Here is a 19,814-nt window from a genome sequence, read left to right on the forward strand (position 1 = left end):
ATCATACTAACGTTACGATTATTTTTTCGTTTACAGGTGTAATTTAAATTAGTAAAAAACAATGTACAAATCCAGCATAGAAGTTTCTCCCAATATGACATAGAGGATATTTTTGTTTGAAGGCAATAATGTAATAGTATATATAATACGGTTTGTATGCAGTACGGTGTATTTGAGATGGTGCTTCTGTTTTAACATTTAAATTTTTCACTACATATTTTTAAACTTAAATTAAGTATTTGTTATAAAAAAAATTGCTAATTGAAAGCTATCGATCTGTTCTTACAAATTTGTTATTTATTTGTAATTATAAATTATTTTAATGACATGGTATTTATGGGTTTTCCTCTGCTTCAACCCACAACGAAGTAGATTGGAAGGTTTAAATCTTGGTTTCATAGTAAAAACACATGAACATGAACGGATAAAAAGAGAAAAGAAAAGATTTTAATGGTAATATGTAATTAATGGTTTTTTTCTTTGAGAATTTCTGAAAGTTTTTAGTGTGCTATTTTCATAACTGTACTTTTCAAACTCTTTCTCCGTTTTTGTTTTGGAAATTGTGTTTCATGGGAAGTTGTCTTCTTTTTATGATGGCTTCTTATAAAAAATGTTTATTAAGGTTTTCAAAGTGTTGGATGGACTGAGAGAGGTTGGAAAAAAGTAGGAGTGTAAAGGTGTTACATCACCGAGCTGGGTCAGACTACCGTTACGATTATGTTTTGGTTTATAGGTGTAAGTTTACACTAGAATTTTAATATGCAGTTAAAAGTGATATAAATGGTTTAAAATTTAATTTAATAATGTTTAATAGTGTATCATAAAATTAAAGAATTTTATCATGGTATAAATTCAGTAAAAATAATAATAGATAATGATATTAATAGGATCTTCTTAACAAAAATTATGTGAATCAAAATAGATTTAAAAAAAAGAAAGGGAAATGTGTAGGCCAATTTCTTATTATTATGAAGATCCTTCTGAAGTTTTTGAAAGATTGTCGACGATAATTGATAAGCCTTTGTGGGCTAGGTGAATAAAGTACAGCCATCATTTTTTCCATTGCGTTTTCGTGTTGGAATTTCTGCTCGACTTGTGGATTGCATATTTATAGGATTCAGTAAAACCGCACAGCATAAAGAAGGGAAAAATGAAGATTAGCTGTTGTTAAATTATACACAAGATTGGGACAAGATAACTTAAATCCGCAAGCTCTGCTACCTCCAGTTCTTCCTCCGCTCCTTCTTAAACTTCCATGGAGTAAGACAGGTCTTCGATGTCAACTTTGCAGGATTCTCAAAACCTATAATAGCTGCAAGGAAAGTGGAGAACACAGTATTAACAAAGACAATTTTAAAGATATCCTACGATATCCTAACTCTTAATCATTGAAATCCACATCCACCCATCCCCAATCATCCACTCCTATCATCCACCCCCATCATCCATTTATCCTCCGTCATCTATCCATCATCAATCCATCGCCCATCATCCATCCATATATCCATCCCCGTTATCCATCCCCTATCATCCATCCCCATCATTCATCCCACAAAAGCCACCCCTCTTCATACATCCATTCCCTATCATCCATCACGGTACCATTGCATTTTCAAAATAACTTTGAAACCTTCATACAAACAGAATTTGAGACAAGGATCTTTAGAAGCGTTACTTCCTCCGTTCTGTGAACTGGGTGATCCCTATTTCATGATGAGGTGGCAGCAATGGCAATCTTCAGCAGGCACGCCCTAAATCAACAGAAGGGCGCTGTGATATCGATCTAGTTTCGCGATTCCTGCAATTTTTCGTAATTATTGAAGATTAGTAGATCTTTTTGAAAGATATTTTCACAAGTAGCACATACATTGAGATACCTTATAGAGCGCTATACAAATCCTTTGTAGATCTATAAACAGCATCGATTACTCGCATTAGGCCCCATGGAACAGTATCTACAGTTTTACTCGATACGCCACAGAAAGCGGAACGGGATAAAGGGATTCAAAAAAAGTTGGTCTTTCATTAAAAATATATCAGCAAATCATAACAGGAAATAAACCAATTTTTAAATGGAAGATGTACTATAGGTCAACACACTCACTGAAAGGTTTTGCCTACCATGAGAGGCTTTTCGGATTCTCTATCTCACCACCCTAGAAAATTGCAAGGGGATTTACATCAAGTTAAAAAGATTGCCTTCGGTTTTGATGACTTGGCGCTACTAAAACCAAACTAATCTAGACTAAACCAAATGATAGGCCAGAAGAAGAATGTTGAAAACCAGTGACCTCAGCAATAAATGTCGCATGCTCTGATCTACCAACTGAACACACAAAAAAAGACAAAAACAAAAAAAGGTCATCCAACCTACTATTATACTTAACATAATTGGAATGGAGCCTTCAAAATTTTGTACTTTGACATTTTAAAATATTGAGGTCAAAAGGACTGTTTTCGAACTTGAAGTTGACATATTTTGTACCAAAGGTGAACTTGAAGCAAATACGTCTGATGTCATAGATGCACAATTTAATATTTCCTTTATGTTTACTTTAAACTGTCCAATTTGATTAAATTTGGGATTCATCAGCATATCAAAGCACTACAGTCAGTAGGGTTATAATAACTCCAAATACACTAGATACACTAGATACATTGGAACCCTTTCCAATCAAAACGATCAAAACAAAATGTGAAAAAGGAGAAAACAAAGCCTTTTACTGTCAGTGTGCAATTATGATATCACATACCCTATTTGTTTAAAGTTCACTAATGGCACAAAATGTGGCAATTTCAAATACCGATATCTCAAAAACAAAATGTGTAAATTACATATAAATGTCATAGGAATCTTACTATATGTTCGTCTTCTAGTAGTCAAAATCAAATCAGGTTTTGGACGTCGATAGAATTTCCTACATTGGTGTTGTCGGAACGATATAGTTGCCAGTATCTCTTGTGAAGAGGGTACAAACAACCCATTTGCAGACCCTCTGTCAAAAGGGTTACTTACATCCACCAGAATGGTCGCTGTCGAAATCGACCGGCATAACACTCTTCGATCTTTACAGACGTCCGACCTTCTCGTTAGAGACGTTTCATCCGGAAGCATTTATAGTGTATGATCTGAACATATCATTGGCCGCAAAGATGGCTAACGTATTCCTGCTCTGTGTCTTATTCTCTATGTTCTTCTCAAGATACACCTCCACAACAAGATCCTTCTCGTAGATCACATGTGGCCCATGAAACCATGTCCCCGCTTCTTCTCAGATTGGGGTATGAAGTTCCTCGGCGCTTATTGAGGAATACCGACTGAATTCTTTCTCTGCTTTAGGTTTATCACATGACAACTATTTCCATATCAAATAGGACTTTCGAAGCGAGATTATTGCTGAATTGAATATACAATAAAGATGGTAAGTCAATGTTCTTTCGGTTAGTTTAATCGAACGTCAGTTAGAACTTGAGCTTTTTTTTGTTAGTAGGGCTTATGTCTTAGTATAATTTAAATAGCCTAGTCAGAGACGAAGTTTTAATAAAGATACGCTATTACGCCTAGTCAAAGAGAGAGATTGTAAAGATGATTGAAGGTCTGTGATACCAAGTGTGTTAATATGCACCAGTGACCTTAGGCTAGGTTTTGCACACTTATTACTGTTATCTCTGAGTCTGTTATAGTCGCGTCGACGATCAAGTAGAGCTTCATTGTATAATATAAATATATATATATATATATATATATATATATATATATATATATATATATATATATATATATTTATTTATATATATATATATATATATATATTGGTTAGAATCATGTTTGATCACTAGAGTAAGGCAAAATATGTCACCAAAAACAGAACTAGTATTGTTCGTTACAGGTAACAAACGCCTACGGTGGAATGACGACCTTCAGTTACCGGTTTCGAACCTCTGCACATACAATCAGCGTCCATAGCTTAGTGGTTAGGGTGTCCGCGTACAGGAAAGCCCGGGTTCGAATCCCGGTGGAGGCTGGAAGTTTTTTCACTGTTCTTGATTCCAACTCATTACGATTTTCAATATATATATATATATATATATTTGTTAGCATATATATATATATTGGTTAGATATATATATATATATTTATATATATATATATATACATATATATATATATATATATATATATATATATATATATATATATATATATATATATATATATAAGATGGAAATTTATGACTGAATGGATTTTGACGCTCAGCAGTGAAAACTTTACCTACAAAATGCTGACACAGTATACTTATATTGTTCTATACTATTTTACCTAAGAAAATGTCATATACGGACTTAGTCATGAGAAGAGTCTTAACCGATGTGGAATAGAACCTTACCTAAAGTACTGAGGCAATACGTGTTTATAATGGTTCCGTTTTCTGTACAGGTATACAGGCCCTCGTAGCTCCTCTGTGTCAGAAAGACTCGAATTGAGTAATCATCGTGGAACATTTCAATATGTTCAAAAAATTCTCCTCTGATTGGAGCTTTCCCAGCAAATAGTAAGATACCATCCTTCAGCCAAACGCTTCCTTCGACCTTGGTTGTATTACAATTAAGTTGGATGTAATTGCCTAATACTTGTTTCTTCTGTGTACAGACTGGACTATGGAAGACGTCTGCAGAGACCCCTGAAATAGATAAAAAAACGTGACATTTAATCACCAACAAAAGCAAGGAAACCAACAAACAGATAAAGTTAGGTCAGGTTACTGAAAGCTTCAATCCGTTTCAATGACAATGTACAGTCGTGTTACATTATACCTTTAATTAAAATCACAACAGATGCGATCGTTGCAATCAACATGGTTATGCAGATTTTCCAACTATATAAAGAGAGCTGTTTCTAACACGAACAGATGGTAAATGGTAAATGAACAAATAAACTATATATTTAAGTGATTTGAACTTAACCCTGTTCCCAAGCTTTTCAGAATGTAGGCAAAACAAAGTACTATTGTTATGCCCCATAAATAATCGAAAGGGAAAGCTCTCATCTGTTATGACTATTGCGATGTTTTGAACGAAAAAGTTTGAATGACTCTGAGTGATCAAGCCTTCGACATTTCTTTTACATCATGTTGATTATATTTTAGTTTATTTTCAAATGTAGATGTTATTAGACTTTCCATCTTTTAGTTTGCAAAAATGAAACAAGTAATTCTTATAGTTTGTTATCAAGCATGAACGCACAGTACCATATAAATAAAGTCTTAAATGCTTCAATAACATAGCCAAACTTTTGACTTTGTCGATAAGAAAGGAGAAGTTTCAAGAAAGAATTGATTTCAAATTTCTAGAAAAATATCCAGATTCCGAGAAAGCTACTAAAGTTGCTATGAAACATTCAAAATTGTGAGACAATATACTCTTAAAGTTATAAATTTGGCTCGATCGGAACAAGAACTTTCTCACACGATGGAAGTTAAAATCTGAATTTATAATACAATAATTAAAGAAACACACGTCTTCCTTGCTTGATCAAGAGGAACAAATAGTTGTAATTAATTTTTGATAATGCTCACGGACATATTCAAGTACACCATGACAGGAACATATAGCACTGTTGTAGGTTTCCAGACTGTTGCGAGCAGTCAGGATGCACGCTTCAGTTCTATTTAACCTTTTCATTTATCATTTTTTAGTATTTAATTTCAGGTCACGCTCAGGAAACAATTACGACATTCGTTCACGGTCGATTTGTTTACTGTAAGAAGTATTAACCGTTTTTTTTCTCGGAAATGCTTGATAGTCTGAAGTTATTATAACGTGTGCTTTTAGTATACTGCCAAAGAAGTAAGTTGTTGTTTTGTATTGATGTTTTTATATAGCACTGTTGTAGGTTTCCAGACTGTTGCGAGCAGTCAGGATGCACGCTACAGTTCTATTTAACCTTTTCATTTATCATTTTTTAGTATTTAATTTCCGGTCACGCTCAGGAAACAATTACGACATTCCTTCACAGTCGATTTGTTTACTGTAAGAAGTATTTAACCGTTTTTTCTCAGAAATGCTTGATAGTCTGAAGTTATTATAACGTGTGCTTTTAGTATACTGCCAAAGAAGTAAGTTGTTGTTTTGTATTAATGTTTTATGTAGAAGTAACGAAAATTTAGTATGTTTAGTTTGGTCTAATTGCACCTTTTTTTTCTGTCCAATGTAGTGCAGGGTTCACTTGCGCGAATTCAAATGATTCTGTTTATGTATATGTATATGCATTGATTCGTAGATTGAGGGTTTTTTGACATTTATTTGTAATTCAAGCATATTTTTTAGTAGCAAAGTTTAAAGGTTAAGATTAATTAGTTTTCTCTTCTTTTTTTTTTGATCCCAGATTGAATGAAACTCATTGACGTAAATAAAAGATCAGATCATACAGTTTAACGCAGTTGCTAAAACTCTGGGTATTCTCTAGTCTTCGCCGGTCCACAGACCATTTGTTACTGGTCTCGCGCTCTCGATCATGATACTATGTGGTCTCAGTCTCGCCCTTTTCTGGTCTCTAATGTGCATTAATGTAGTGTTAGAAATAGAAAGCCGATAAACCAAATTATTTTCTGGTGGTGCAGTGGCTTCTCGCTTTGGAAAAAAAATACACCTCGAACCCTCTCAATTTGCAAAGCCTACTACTTAATTTGTACATTTGGATATGTGAGAGCACTTTTCTTTAGTTATAAGTTTCTCATTTTCCCTTATGTTCATCTCTATTGGTCTATTCATATGCTGCTTGTGTTTTTACGTTGCCTTCATCGACAAAAGAAACTTCACACTGCTTCCCTTCTCTTTATAGTCATGTCTTATTCTCGACTGTGGTGGTGATGGTGGTGGTGGGGGTATAATCAACATTTGTTGAAGATCGTACTAAAAAGACTTAAGAGCAGAGCATAACAAAGACGCACATCTAGTAAAAGCATCTCTATTACAATGTATAAATGCGGTGGATAGGTTTGTGTCTCCATCAAAGATGCGTCGGCGCAATATTCAGCAGAAAAATCATGTATGAACTTTCGATACAGCAAATACAAATTTTCACTTTGAAAGAGCGATAGATAATTTTTATGACCTTTATAACTAACAAAAACAAAGAAAACGATTATAGCGATTAGAGAAGAGAGTGGATTTGACAGCGTAGTTTAAACCAGAGGAAAACCCCTCCCAGCGGTTATTTGCCTTTAAATACATTATACATATGTAACACAAGAGTAATTTGAAAGCTAACCCTGGATGAAGTTCATACTGAATATCCCTAAGCCGACCTTTGATCTCCACCAAAGACAGCAAGGCGGTTCTACTTCCCTACGGGGAATTCAAACCAGCATAAGTTTCACATCTTCATTGGGACCTGTCCTTTAGAAATTTCGCAGGGTTTGACTTCTGCAAACCCCTAAATGAGCTGTCACATATACTAAATTCTGGAGCAATTTACTTATCATTTGGGTAATCTACCAAGCCAAATATGTGTTTACAATGTTGGGTTTATAAGGCTTTGCAGAGTGTTACCGTTGAAGATCCCAATTGACCTGTGACCTCCACCAAAAACATTTCGATTCTTGTACTCAGTATAGGGAAGCACTTGTAAAGTATGAGAGCCAATAAAACTTCCTATCTGAAGATATCGTGTTTACAAGGATTTCAAGTTTGACCCCTGGTGGCGTTAATGAATTCAAACCTATGCAAAATTAGTTTAAAAACTTAACACTTATTAAGGCTATCCTACTGTACATATATGAGCTCCTTTGATATTCCATGATATATTGAATTTGATATTCTAGAGAAACAGCGTTTATGAGATTTGCACATTTTGCCCTCTGTTGACCCAATGACCTTTCACTTCCACCCAAAACGATAGAGTTCTTGAACTAATAATGGGAAAGCCGCACCCTAAACTTGAGGACGGCAGAGGTGACCTATCTTGAAATATCGTGTTTACAAACTAGGACGTCACATACACACACACACATGCCAACTTAACTGCGTAGGTTACTTGCTTGCCTATGGTAAACAGAAAATGAAACCAGTCTCCATGATCATGCTGTAAAATACTTTACGAGATCATTCATGCAATGTTGTAAGGGCTTCAAATAGCTAACAAACATATATTGCCGAATATTCATAACAGTTGTTTTCTTTGTGAGAAGTTGTCATCTGGTAGAAATAACAATTGTTATTTGGTAGACATATAAGAGCACAAAAGAACTATTATTATCAACAGCTAGAAACACTGTTGTCAGACAAAATTTGTCGCTGTGGGGAGGTGGGGCGTGAACACAGAAGGATCGCCGTCGCGGGGAGGGTGTGACGGAAGGTGCCCCCTCCCCTTTGAGAAATTTTTGCTCATCTCAGGGGTCTTAGATGCCAAACGATGCAATATTTTCCATCTGTCTATCCTACATATTTTTTATCCGTGTGCTTTTTACGTGACTCGCCATGCGGGATCCAAAACGTCACGACCAAAGAGCACTACCCAACTATCCCATTCTGACAAACTAAACTCAAGTCCAGCGATCCAAAAAAGTAATTACGCCCACCGACCTGAAGAGACAAACCCCCAAACCACCCACTCAAACATTCAAAAAGCCACAAAAGGACGACCAGCACGCAGCGAAACGAAACACCCCTCCCCAGCACACCGGCGTCCAAAAAGGGAGCCCCAGATAAACGGCGAAAGTCGCCTTCAACCTTAAAGCGAATGTCACTCTCAACCGCCTCCAAGACTGCCTGCCAACTGGCAAATTTCCCCTAAAGCTATATCGCATCTATTCCTCTAAATGATTTTTTTTCAAAATAGCACAAACACAGATAATACGATGCAACACAGCAACAGAACAAACTGGAGGATCTACCCCATATAAAACAAAGCACTGTCCTACCGACCATGAACGGTCTCCCGTTACACGGTCGGTCCAGGTCTGGAAACACTCCCACAAGCTTAAAACAAAAGAAACAATGCCAAAAACATGAGCAGTTCTCTCTAAGCTGTCACAGCCGGTCCTTGGGCACAGTCCATCACCCAATCGCCAATGATACCCTTTTTAGATTGGTCACCAAGGCACGGTGTGCAATCCTCCAGGCAAGATCCCGGAGCCTGTTACAGAAGTGTTAGACACCACCATCGATCCCAGAAAATGCACACACAGCTTGCTACCGTCGGTAATTAGACACTAGTGCAGTCAATACATACAGCTACGGTCAATACCTACAACACAGTGTACATAGCAGCGACGGACATCTCAGGTCTAGATACAGATAGGAAGGTATCACGTTTCATTACTGTCTGCATTTCGTAGCGACAGGAGGAAAACTTCACTTGTAAGCAACGGAAAGTTAACTTTTTCAGAGCACGGCACACGATTTGGGGCGAGTCTTCAATGCCTTAAAAGAAGAACAATAATGACAGACCCTCCGATTTTATACAGAGTGTAGTTTTCATTTTCCTAAAAATTATTTTTTATTTTTTTTCAAATAGCACACCTGACACTTATATCCAAAGAGGGCATTGATTTTTCGTCTCCGTACTTGAAATACGAATTTGCAAACACTGCTACGACCTTGACCAACACTCAGGTCAGGGAATGACACCCCTATGATGATCCTCAAATTGTAGTGAACTGTTCAGTAAGGAGCTGTACAGTATGTGACGTTCATGTCCGCATAACTGTTATTTTCTTTTAATTTAGGACGCAATGTTCATTACCTTAGATAATTAATGTGATTGTGTTTCTTGATAATCTCACCACATATGTAAAAATTGTACTTAATTTTGCAACGGTTTCTCCCCGACAAGGTGTTATATTTCATTCACAAAGCAAGCATGCAAATCTTAAAGGTACACATAGCCATAAAATTCGCTTCTAAAACAGTAATGATAATAAACAGATCCCTCTATGAATCTATTGATATGGATGGGTAATGAAAGCTATTTTCTGTTGAATGTTTCCAAATATTGGAATAACTGTCTTGCAAATTGACCAAACAGCAACGGTCACGGTAATTTAAAAGATCACACAGTTGGCGGGTATGAACCAGTAAGAATGTGTTCACTTACATCTCAAAATGGCACAGTTACAATTTATAGTAACAATAATTCGAATTATTAAATAAGGCTAGTTTAAAAAAAAAACCTTAAACTCAAATAAAATGCAGTAGTCGATCGTTAGGGTAGGGCAACAGGCATTGCAAATACAACAGCCTAGGTATGATTAACCCACAGACATTCACATTTATCACAAAGTACCTTCTCTAATCGAGCTGCAAACCAAACGTTTGAAAACTTCAGCACCAGTACATAGTCACCATCGTCTTCAACAGGAATCCAGTAACTAAACGTATCTACATGAAAGCGTTCTGTTTGATATAAGATAGCATCTTGTTAGGGCACTCTTTGAATGTTTAGGGCTTTACTATAGTCAGACGGGGTACCCATAGGATATATGCGGTTGAAATCCGCCTGCTAGTGTACCCCATTAACGTCTATGTGTTCAGGTCTCCCACAATTGACGGCAAAGATAACTTCTGGGGCCCCGCTCGAGAAACACAAAAAGTCAGACCAAAATAAAAGGAATACACATGCATCAAGGATGTTCCATGGCTCCAATCTAACTACTTGAATGACAGACTTGCCTCGATAAATTAGGGATTATTTTCTTCAGTTAGCCTATGCTGGCTATATTTCGCATTGAAATGTTCCTAGGTTGCACGAAGGACACATAAATTGCCGCCTGCACAATTACAACCAGTTCATGGAAAGTAAAAGCTCGGCCAGGTAGCCTATGATGTGGTCTGACTCAAGTTGAAATCTGGTTATACGAGCGACACATTACCGGTACCTAGGCCTATACTCTGTACATGTAGTAAAACACAGGCCTACACTGCGATTCAATGTAGTGCAACATCACGGTAGAATCACATCGAGTTTGAAGAAAATTAAAAATGATTTCGTTTAGTAAATGACCGACTTCTTCCCTGTCCCAACAGTAGCTCAAATTATATTCAAATAAATGGGGCTCTAATGATGCGTTAAAATTTATCAGTCTCATTGTGTTTATTTAACATACCGTCTCCATTCACTTGCAAAGCTCGACAAGATGATCAATGAAAATAAAATAAAGTATAATATCGAGACTGCCAGAGATCAGTTGTGATAAGATTCTCTCATTTGAATCATTAATAAGACACTCCGATGTTTAAAGAAAGTGCTGCTTGAAATAACTTGAAAAAAAAATATATTGCCCAGAACGGAGCATGTAATCTCCTCCCTACGGTTAAAGTTGAAAAGATATTGAATCAACTGGGTCTGTCTTTCAATTTCTTCTTCTTCTGTTTTATTTGCACCGATCTGATGTTCAGTAACTGTAAAAACATGTAATTTATTACATAATAACATAACAAAGTAAATATAATGAACTCAAATAATGGCTAGCAACCAAAATGCTTTATCTGAAGCATGAAGAATATTCCAACTTGCTAAGTTGTGTTTGGTTAGTTTTTTTGATAACTTTTTACATTTGAACATTCAGGTGAAAACCATTACTTACTTTCAAATAGCATATTCACTGAAAGGCTGCTAGACTTTCTCTGAGCCCAAGATTTCGCCCTGATTTCGCAGTCTGGTCATCCAAAATAGCCAAAGTTAATAATTCTGATTTATTAGCAACACTTAGTCAAGGCTTGTGTCATAATTGCCTCCCATTTTCCATTTTGATAAGGACTGTTTTGGACAATACTGGGCATATTTCCATGCATATCTACTAAGTTTGGTTTGGTCTTACTAGCACTCCCTTGGTACAGTGGGGTCCAAAATGCTAAAGGGCAGTTGCGTAGGACGCTATCACAGAGTGAGGGAGGGGTGGGGTGACGCTGGGGTCTAGGGTGTATTCCCCAGAGGAACTTTCGTTTATAGATTCTACAGTGACCCAAATGAGACGTTGGAAATGTTAACCTTTTTTTCTCGAAAATTTCCTTTTCTATCGTAATGTGGACTATTTCTCAAAAGTGTATTTTATCTCGGATATGCGACTTGTTCGTAGACAAGTGCTGACTTGATAAACATCGACTTTTATGTTCACGGTAGATTTCGGTGTTAAATCAGTACAATGCATATAACACAAAACACTCAAAAAGAGAACAGCGCCACTATTTCCAACACAACACAAAACACCCAAAAATACCCCAAAACGCCTAAAAAGAGAACAGCGCCACAATTTCCAATTTTGATTTAAGCTGCTTTACGAAAACAAGATCAACGCAGAAGTTCCAAGTTGATGGCGTGAATAACTGCATAAGTGTATTCCCTATATAAAGGGAATTTCTCTCTATTCGGTGGTGTTTATTTGTAATTGATTTCGTTATGTATTTGTTACAAAATATTATGGCAACATAACAACTGATCCAGCGTGTTGAAATGGGAAGACAACACTCACTCATAGACTGTTGGAACATACACTGCAAAGGACTTTTCAACATTTGGGGGGGGGGGTGGGGAGGAAGACGGAGAGACGGAGGGGAGTCTGAGGTCAGGCGCGTAGCCAGGATTTTGTCATGGGGAGGGTGCTTCAGGTTGCCAAGACCCTTCGATGGCCTGGGGTCCCCCGAAGCACTGGGGTATTTACAAAATTGTGGGCATTAGAATGAAGCATTTAACTATCTTCAAATGGTATTGGATGCGCAAAAAAAAAGACCACAAAAATAATTCAACTTGACTATTTAATTTTACGATAGCTTAACGCAGACTAACGGCCAGTCGATTTGATGATGCACAGGGCTTGTGGGTGGGAAGGATGGATGATGGTGGAGTTCCATGGGACTTTGGAAATATAATTTCCCTCTTAAACTATATCTACGATGGGTGCGGAAAAAAAATAAAAATTGTAAAACATTTTAGTGATGTTTTACTTCAGTTTTCATTGCAAAGGTTATCCATTATTTTATAATTTCCCCTTATTTTTTCTCGCCTCCTTTCCTTTCCATAATATTTATTATCAAGTTTACCTTGCTGCGATATTTGCACGTCGATTTACAAACTAGTTTGCTGGTGGCCAACCTTACGTGGTATCATTATTTTGATGGAGAGACTATTGTCATATCCAGGTTTTGTAACAAAAGGAGCGTCATTGAATGGCCGTCTTGGGGGAGGGGTCCAAGAGGAGGGGAAAGTTTTTCTTTTGAAAGGGTGCTTAAATACTAAATGGTGCTATCATTCATGCATATTTTCAAATATGTTTATGTACTAAAATTTGCTAATTTTTGTAACAGGATGCTGACGGTGATAAAGGAGAGGTACATGTTTTTCCTCTCGGTATCCGTTAGTCGGGGCACTAGGAAAACCTAAAAATCACTTCGGATAAATAAAGAGTTAAAACACTTGACTAAAAATCTCCTACCGGTGTATTCAACCATGAACATAATAGATATGAAAAGAAGGTTACAGCAAGCGAAGCACGCAAGGTTTTTATAGAGATTTATATAGAGCAAGAACTTGTACAAGAATGCAGTCTGTTCGCTTCTGTGCCAAGTGCTAAATTAAGTGTGAAACAGAAACTGAGATGGCAAAGCCCTCGAAGCGCTTGAAATTTCAATGACTTAAGTCAAGCAATGAAGGAAAGGAATCAAAAGAGGTTGAAAAGCAACAGGGCTGTACATTTCGTTGTATGGAACATACTAATGAAATACCCAAAGTCTCATCTTTAATGTGTCGACTGGTCTTAACGGTCACACCCCACACCACCCATAGCTGCGCCATGCACACATTATGCCTCAAGATTTATAATTAAACATAAAATGCTAAAGCAAATTATTCAACTAGATGCCTTTTTGTCTTCTGTTAATACAACAATCCGAAGGACTGACTTTGAATTTCTCTCATACGTCTTATTTGTACATGTAAATTTGCAAAATCAGCAACGACATCTGACTTTTGGTAATATTTTATCTCCAATATTATACCCATAACCCACCCATACAGTTCATATAGCATAGTAACTTTGAAGATTACAATATTTCACGTACACCATTATATACAGACTTCAATGATATATATATATATATATATATATATATATATATATATATATAAAACGTAAAGAGAAGGAAACATATAGATATCTTTTATCTTAGTACTTTTCTAGGAGAGATGTGTAAATTTTACGACAACAACATTGCGACGGTTGTTGGTAAATGCGTTCCGATGAAGACTAAAACCATTAGTGTTAGACCTGAATCTCGATGGTATACATCCTCCCATCGTACGCTCAAAGTCGAGAAACGCAAGCTTGAAAAGAGATGGAATATATCTGGCTCTAACGAGGATTTCGAGACATTCAGAAATGCTAAAGTCAATTACAGGGTTGAATGTAACAGAGTCAATGCATCATTTATATTGAGAAGGAATCTGCATGTGGTGTTAATAAGAGAAAATTGTATAAAACTTATTTGTTGGGATGGCGCCCTCAAAATATCCTGTGGGTTACTCTGACACTGAGGGTGCCAATATGCTTAACAACATTTTCATTAATTAGATTGTAAGAATTTGCTCTGATATTGATGTAAAACGTGATTCAATTTCTGATAGGAATCGGTTTTGTTCTTGTAACCAAGAGTCTTACGCCATCACCACACTAACTTGTCTGAGTGAGGTGTCTGGTGAGGACATACTAAAACTAATCAAGTCGTGCCCGAATAAAACCAGCTTATCCGATCCAATCCCTACACCCCTTCTTAAGACCTGTCACGATGCGGTATTGACCTTCATATCCAAAATTGTTAACAAATCGTTTAGAATGTTTGCGTACCCTGACACTTGGAAGCATGCCATAGTTATCCCTATCTTAAAGAAGGAAGCTCTAGATTGTATCCAGACAAAATTTCGACCTGTGAGCTATCCCTGCTTCGTTTCAAAGTTATTGGAAAAAAACCTATTCTGATGCAATCTAGCACTCACTATATCAATAGTAATCTTGACTCTCCGCACAACTCTGCTTATTAACATACACAGAAAACACAAGTACTCACAAATGCGAGTAAACTTAGATCCCTGATTTTACTATCCGTGGTAGTATTTATACTTGCCGGTATTGAGTAAAGATACTGATTGGAGGAGTTGATTTACTAGTTTAAATGTTTAAAATTACTAGGCAGATAGTGAAAGTACTGCTTTCAGTGTTGTCCCTGATTTCACTAACCAAAGTAGTAACATTACATGGTCAGGCATGTAAACTTACTAATACATATTTATAGTACTGATATGGTAGTTAGTAGATATACACAGATGAGCGATGATAACAAACAGAAATTTAAAGTTTAATTCTCTTTTTATTGAACTTGTAAAGAACACTTTCATATTCCAACATCTCAAAACACAAATACCATGTTTTTGATAATGAAGTTCTTAAGATACATATGATAATAAACTGATGCTGTACTTCCCCATGACATACTAAACCTCTGACAATAATCAAGCAGCAAAATGCATGAGAAATTACGATTAACTTTGAGAGAAACACAACTGCTACTGTGGTAAAGTCAGTTGACAAAATCCATCTTCTTAGGTTCGTATAAATATTGCAATAGGTCTCTAAAGTTTTTTGGCAACTTTTACTTAAAAACAGCTACTTTATACACTTAAACTCAATGAGACCTCACCGACACATTTGCAAGGACAAACCCTATAAACTGAATTAGGTGAAATACAAGAAACACAGATAAATGACTAACACAGATAAATAAACAACCATGAACAAAACACAGAACAAAACGTTTAAATCACTGATTTCTTTAAGTATGCACATCCTGCAATGTGATACTGTTAGCTTTTGATTTAAACAAATGCAATAACAGAAAACTTATATGTATTTTGGAACTGTTGAATCAGTAATGCTAATCATTTGGTAATCAATCAAGCTTAAAAAAATCAATTAATTCTGGCCTTGACTTATCTTTACTTTTGCGATCAAATCAGGCAAGCTCAGACTGAAACACTAATGCTGGTTTCTATGTAAACCAGCCCTTGCTTTATTTTGATGGTATAATTTAACCACCATGACCATGCTTTGAGCTTTCCATCCTGTTATCCCACAAAGAGATTTCTTCTGATTATCCAAAATTCAGAAAAAGTCCCGATTCTACGTCAAAACAAATAGAAATGTCTTCTCTCGACAAGTACATAAGTGATCTAATTAAGGCAAGAAATATTGCAACAGTGTGCAACAAAAATGTAAAAGTAACGAACACAAAAAGATAAAAATCCTCAGGTAGCAAAGCTTTGCATCATATAAACATTAAAAGTCTTTATATTTTGTTACGAAAGTTGCAACAGATCTTGGGATCTTTTTAGATTTAAAGCCCAATACCAAATCCAGGAAAAATAAAGTCTTGTTACTTTTCTTTGGGAAACTGATGTTGAATGTATAAAAGGCGGCAATCAAGCATTCAAACCCTTCCATGATTGAGTCTACTTCACACACAACTTCGTTCTCCGCCTTAATCTGAATGTGTTTTGCACTTAGGTGATTCGGTCCTGATCCAATGAGACATGGCGCTGAGGACAGAGGCCCGACGTTGTCAATCTTTCTGAACCACAGGTGTGGAGATAGTTCTTGCCATGTTTCCTTCTTATATGTTTTTTTAGAGAATTGACAATACTATATGAGGCTTCACAATGATTAATTCCACAGAAAACTCTGAAGTTCTGTTCTCCTGAGTGGACCATTTGAAGATGGTTAAGAAGGTTAATTCGAGTTCTGCTCTCATATCTACAATGGCAGCATCTGAAGATGCCTGAATGCTGTGTGTACACATTTTCTGAATCAGTATAACTGAAAGAAGAAGAAGCCATTCTTAGTTGAAGACTTGAGAAAGTATTTCAGTATTGTCACAATGGACTAGCTCTTCCAGCTAAAATTTTCAATCAAATCAGGGAGGCCAATTAAGAATGTACCAACTTTAATGTGAAGAAATCTTGCTTGCCCTTGAAGTACAGCACCTGTTTGAAAATGAGAGGCATAAAAAAGTTTTGCATTAAACAAAGCAAAGGCACTACCATGGAAAGTTAAACTCTAATTCAAGTGCTTTCATAATGTGCAATTTAACAGAAACAGTTCATTAGTGTTGAACAGGAGGCCAGGTTTAGTTAGCAAGGAAATCCTCCTAAAGGAGTTTTCGAAGTCAGTGACTCTTTGTTGGTAACTGTAGTGAAATATATTTATCATGACAAGATAAGGACACAAATGATTGTCTGGATTTGCAAGAAAAGGCAAGCAGGTTTTTAAAATTCAAAGTGGCTGTCAAATTAGGCACCTTGATGTGTAGTACACCATGTGCACCACATGTCTATGCCAATAATATAAAACAGCTACTATAATCAAGAAACACAGGCCTGTACATAGTACATGTATCTTACAGTACTCAATTACACTTGAACACTGACCTGTGTGTGTACCTTATTTACTAGGGTAAGTCTATGGTTAAAGCTGTACAATCATCAGTTCAGATGATTCATATTCTCCCAACATAGTTAAGTTTAGCTCTTCCTCGCACCCCCACAGATTAGTCTCATTCCCCCACATCTATCTTTCTAACACAACAAGTAGCTTGCCAACAATTTTCAAAGAATACTGTATCCTGAGTACCTTGCAGTAATTTGAGAATGCTGTACAATGTTTTGTGCAGTTTAACCTAGTAGCCTTGTTCACATTAAAGAACGCAAGAGCGGTTATTAAGTCCGGGAGGAGGATTTTATCAGTTAACTTAGAACAAGACGCCTTAACAGTTTAGAACGATTTAGTTTCATAAGTCCGCTTGCACGATTAACATACTGCGCAGGCTTGAAAAGGTTATATCAGCTGTTCAAATTTCCCTGTGGTTTGCTGTTGTTACATGTGCTGTACTAATTATACTACTCCGTACACCACTGCACATAAAAAGATTACTGTATCAAGCCAGTCCGTACCACTACCAGTACATGTGCAGTACGTGTGCATGTAGAAAATGTGAGGAGCGGAACTGTGGGCTATTGTGTGAGTTTATGTACACACTATACGTACACAGCCTTACCGCGGATTGAGACGATAATCGTTTCTTGCAGTTAAATTTCGTCTGAATTAGTTGTAATTTTGTTGATTCTACAGTTGTTTTGTTATGGTTCTGAGCAATTATGACTTGAAATTTGTTAAAATAATCATAAAACTGTCTATCATATGAATAAGTGCAACTTGTGATAGAAGGTAATAGGCTGCATTACATATGTTCATGAAAATCTATATCTAGCGTTTTCTGGGGTTTTACTTTTGCAAATCTAGCGTTTTTTGGGCATATGCCGCTGGTAACGCTGACTACATTGTTCAATTCACAGTAGTTACCACACCAATCACATCATAATAATGTGTCCAATACTTTCACATACTATTTTTATAACTTGGGCAGTACGTGTAGGCAGCTAAGCTGGCGGGCTTATTACAGAATCACTTATAATATGCACTTGGATCCTACATACGTTCAATGCAGTGCATTGCTGCAGTGCAAAAAAAAAACGTCAAGCTAAACGTAAATTGCTTATGCCTATGGAGATTGCTTCCATAGCATACAGTACGCCAGTAGTCATGTGATGATCATATTGTTAGTAATATTTTTCCGCCATTACCTTTGACTATTTGGAAAGGCGAAATTCGGTTGTTGCCGTGTATTTCCGCAATAATACTAACTTTGCTACACTAATTGGGCAGTTTGTTGTAAGCTGACTTTGTTTGGACGAAATGACTGGTTCAAAAATCAGGCATATCAATGCAAATGCTTTGTGTTGGGTTAACAACGTTGTAGTTAAACCGTCACTCAATACGTTAGGCTAACCGCAGAGTTTAACACGAGGCCTCTCCCGCTAATGATCAGTAAGATGTTCAGAATAATGTGATATAATTGCATCAAAATTAGAAAATATTTATTTTAACTACCTAAAAATAACATACATCATAGTACTAAACAAAACACATGACATCTTACCTTGATTTTCCAAAATATCAACAAATATGTCCATAAATTAGAAGGAGCTGTTGTGTCTTATCGTGCATGTCTTGGTCGTTGCGTCGCTCTGGTACTACATAGTACTAACTGAATGGCCTGGGCAGTACTTCTACGAAAGGCAGTTCGCACAATTACGAGGCGGGTAGTTTAATCGCTATGTAGAGTTGTAGAATCACTAGTTGATCACTCTTAATACTTGGAAACAATCTGTAAATGTACGTGTCACGTTAGTATTTCGACCAACTACAACATTCTTAATCTACTCACGATGAGTAACTTCGTTCACATCGTTTATTGTAAGCATTAAGGAAGTATCGAAACTCAATGCATGAGTAAGTTTACGAATTAGATCAATGAGTTGACTACCTTAGAATTCGGCGTCTAGCATCTGTACACATTGCCCCATGTATTTTCAGTACTGATTAAAATTTGCAAGTACATGTATGCGCATATTTTGTGAAATAAGAGTCGCACTACGAGTTGAGGTGCATCCCTACTCATTAAAGGTATAACATCTTACTAACAGACGAGTAAGCAGATTTTCTGTGTAGATAGATAGATATTTATTTAGCCAATCATATAAAAATACAATGGAAATTGGTTGATAACAAGAGCTCAAAACATTAAAAATTGTAAACAACAAATGAGATGTATAATAATGCAAAGAGATATGAAAACGTTCCTATAAAATATTAAGATGAACAAACTATATAGCACGAAAACCCTTCTGCTCAAAAGTATGTTCTGACATTTTC

At 36.4% G+C, this 19,814-nt stretch overlaps 1 protein-coding gene across 2 annotated transcripts; it reads right to left on the minus strand.

Annotated features, from left to right (window-relative positions):
* Positions 1 to 92: 92 nt before the first annotated feature.
* Positions 93 to 6,815, minus strand: LOC139981348 (uncharacterized). 2 transcript variants are annotated; one of them, XM_071993687.1, is made up of 3 exons: positions 4,816 to 6,815; positions 4,389 to 4,682; positions 93 to 1,312 (listed from the first exon to the last, which is right to left on the minus strand). In XM_071993687.1, exons 1-3 carry the CDS (start codon positions 4,856 to 4,858, stop codon positions 1,218 to 1,220), a joined length of 432 nt encoding a protein of 143 aa, XP_071849788.1. In that variant the 5' UTR covers positions 4,859 to 6,815; the 3' UTR covers positions 93 to 1,217. The 2 variants fall into 2 exon arrangements, 1 of the variants encoding a protein (XP_071849788.1); XR_011797829.1 differs by lacking the exon at positions 93 to 1,312 and adding exons at positions 1,334 to 1,798; positions 2,860 to 3,397 and having other exon boundaries at positions 4,389 to 6,815.
* Between the last annotated feature and the right edge of the window lie 12,999 nt (positions 6,816 to 19,814).

The sequence above is a fragment of the Apostichopus japonicus genome, chromosome 15, assembly GCF_037975245.1.
Source record: "Apostichopus japonicus isolate 1M-3 chromosome 15, ASM3797524v1, whole genome shotgun sequence".
Taxonomy (NCBI): Eukaryota; Metazoa; Echinodermata; class Holothuroidea; order Aspidochirotida; family Stichopodidae; genus Apostichopus; species Apostichopus japonicus.

What these genes read in the sequence shown, in the direction of transcription:
- LOC139981348 (XM_071993687.1), bottom strand. Translation starts at nt 4,858, where the DNA reads ATGTTGATTGCAACGATCGCATCTGTTGTGATTTTAATTAAAG. An exon ending in TGTTGTGATTTTAATTAAAG is followed by an intron (nt 4,683 to 4,815) that starts GTATAATGTAAC and finishes TATCTATTTCAG; the next exon opens with GGGTCTCTGCAGACGTCTTC. An exon ending in GTATTGCCTCAGTACTTTAG is followed by an intron (nt 1,313 to 4,388) that starts GTAAGGTTCTAT and finishes CTTTCCTTGCAG; the next exon opens with CTATTATAGGTTTTGAGAAT.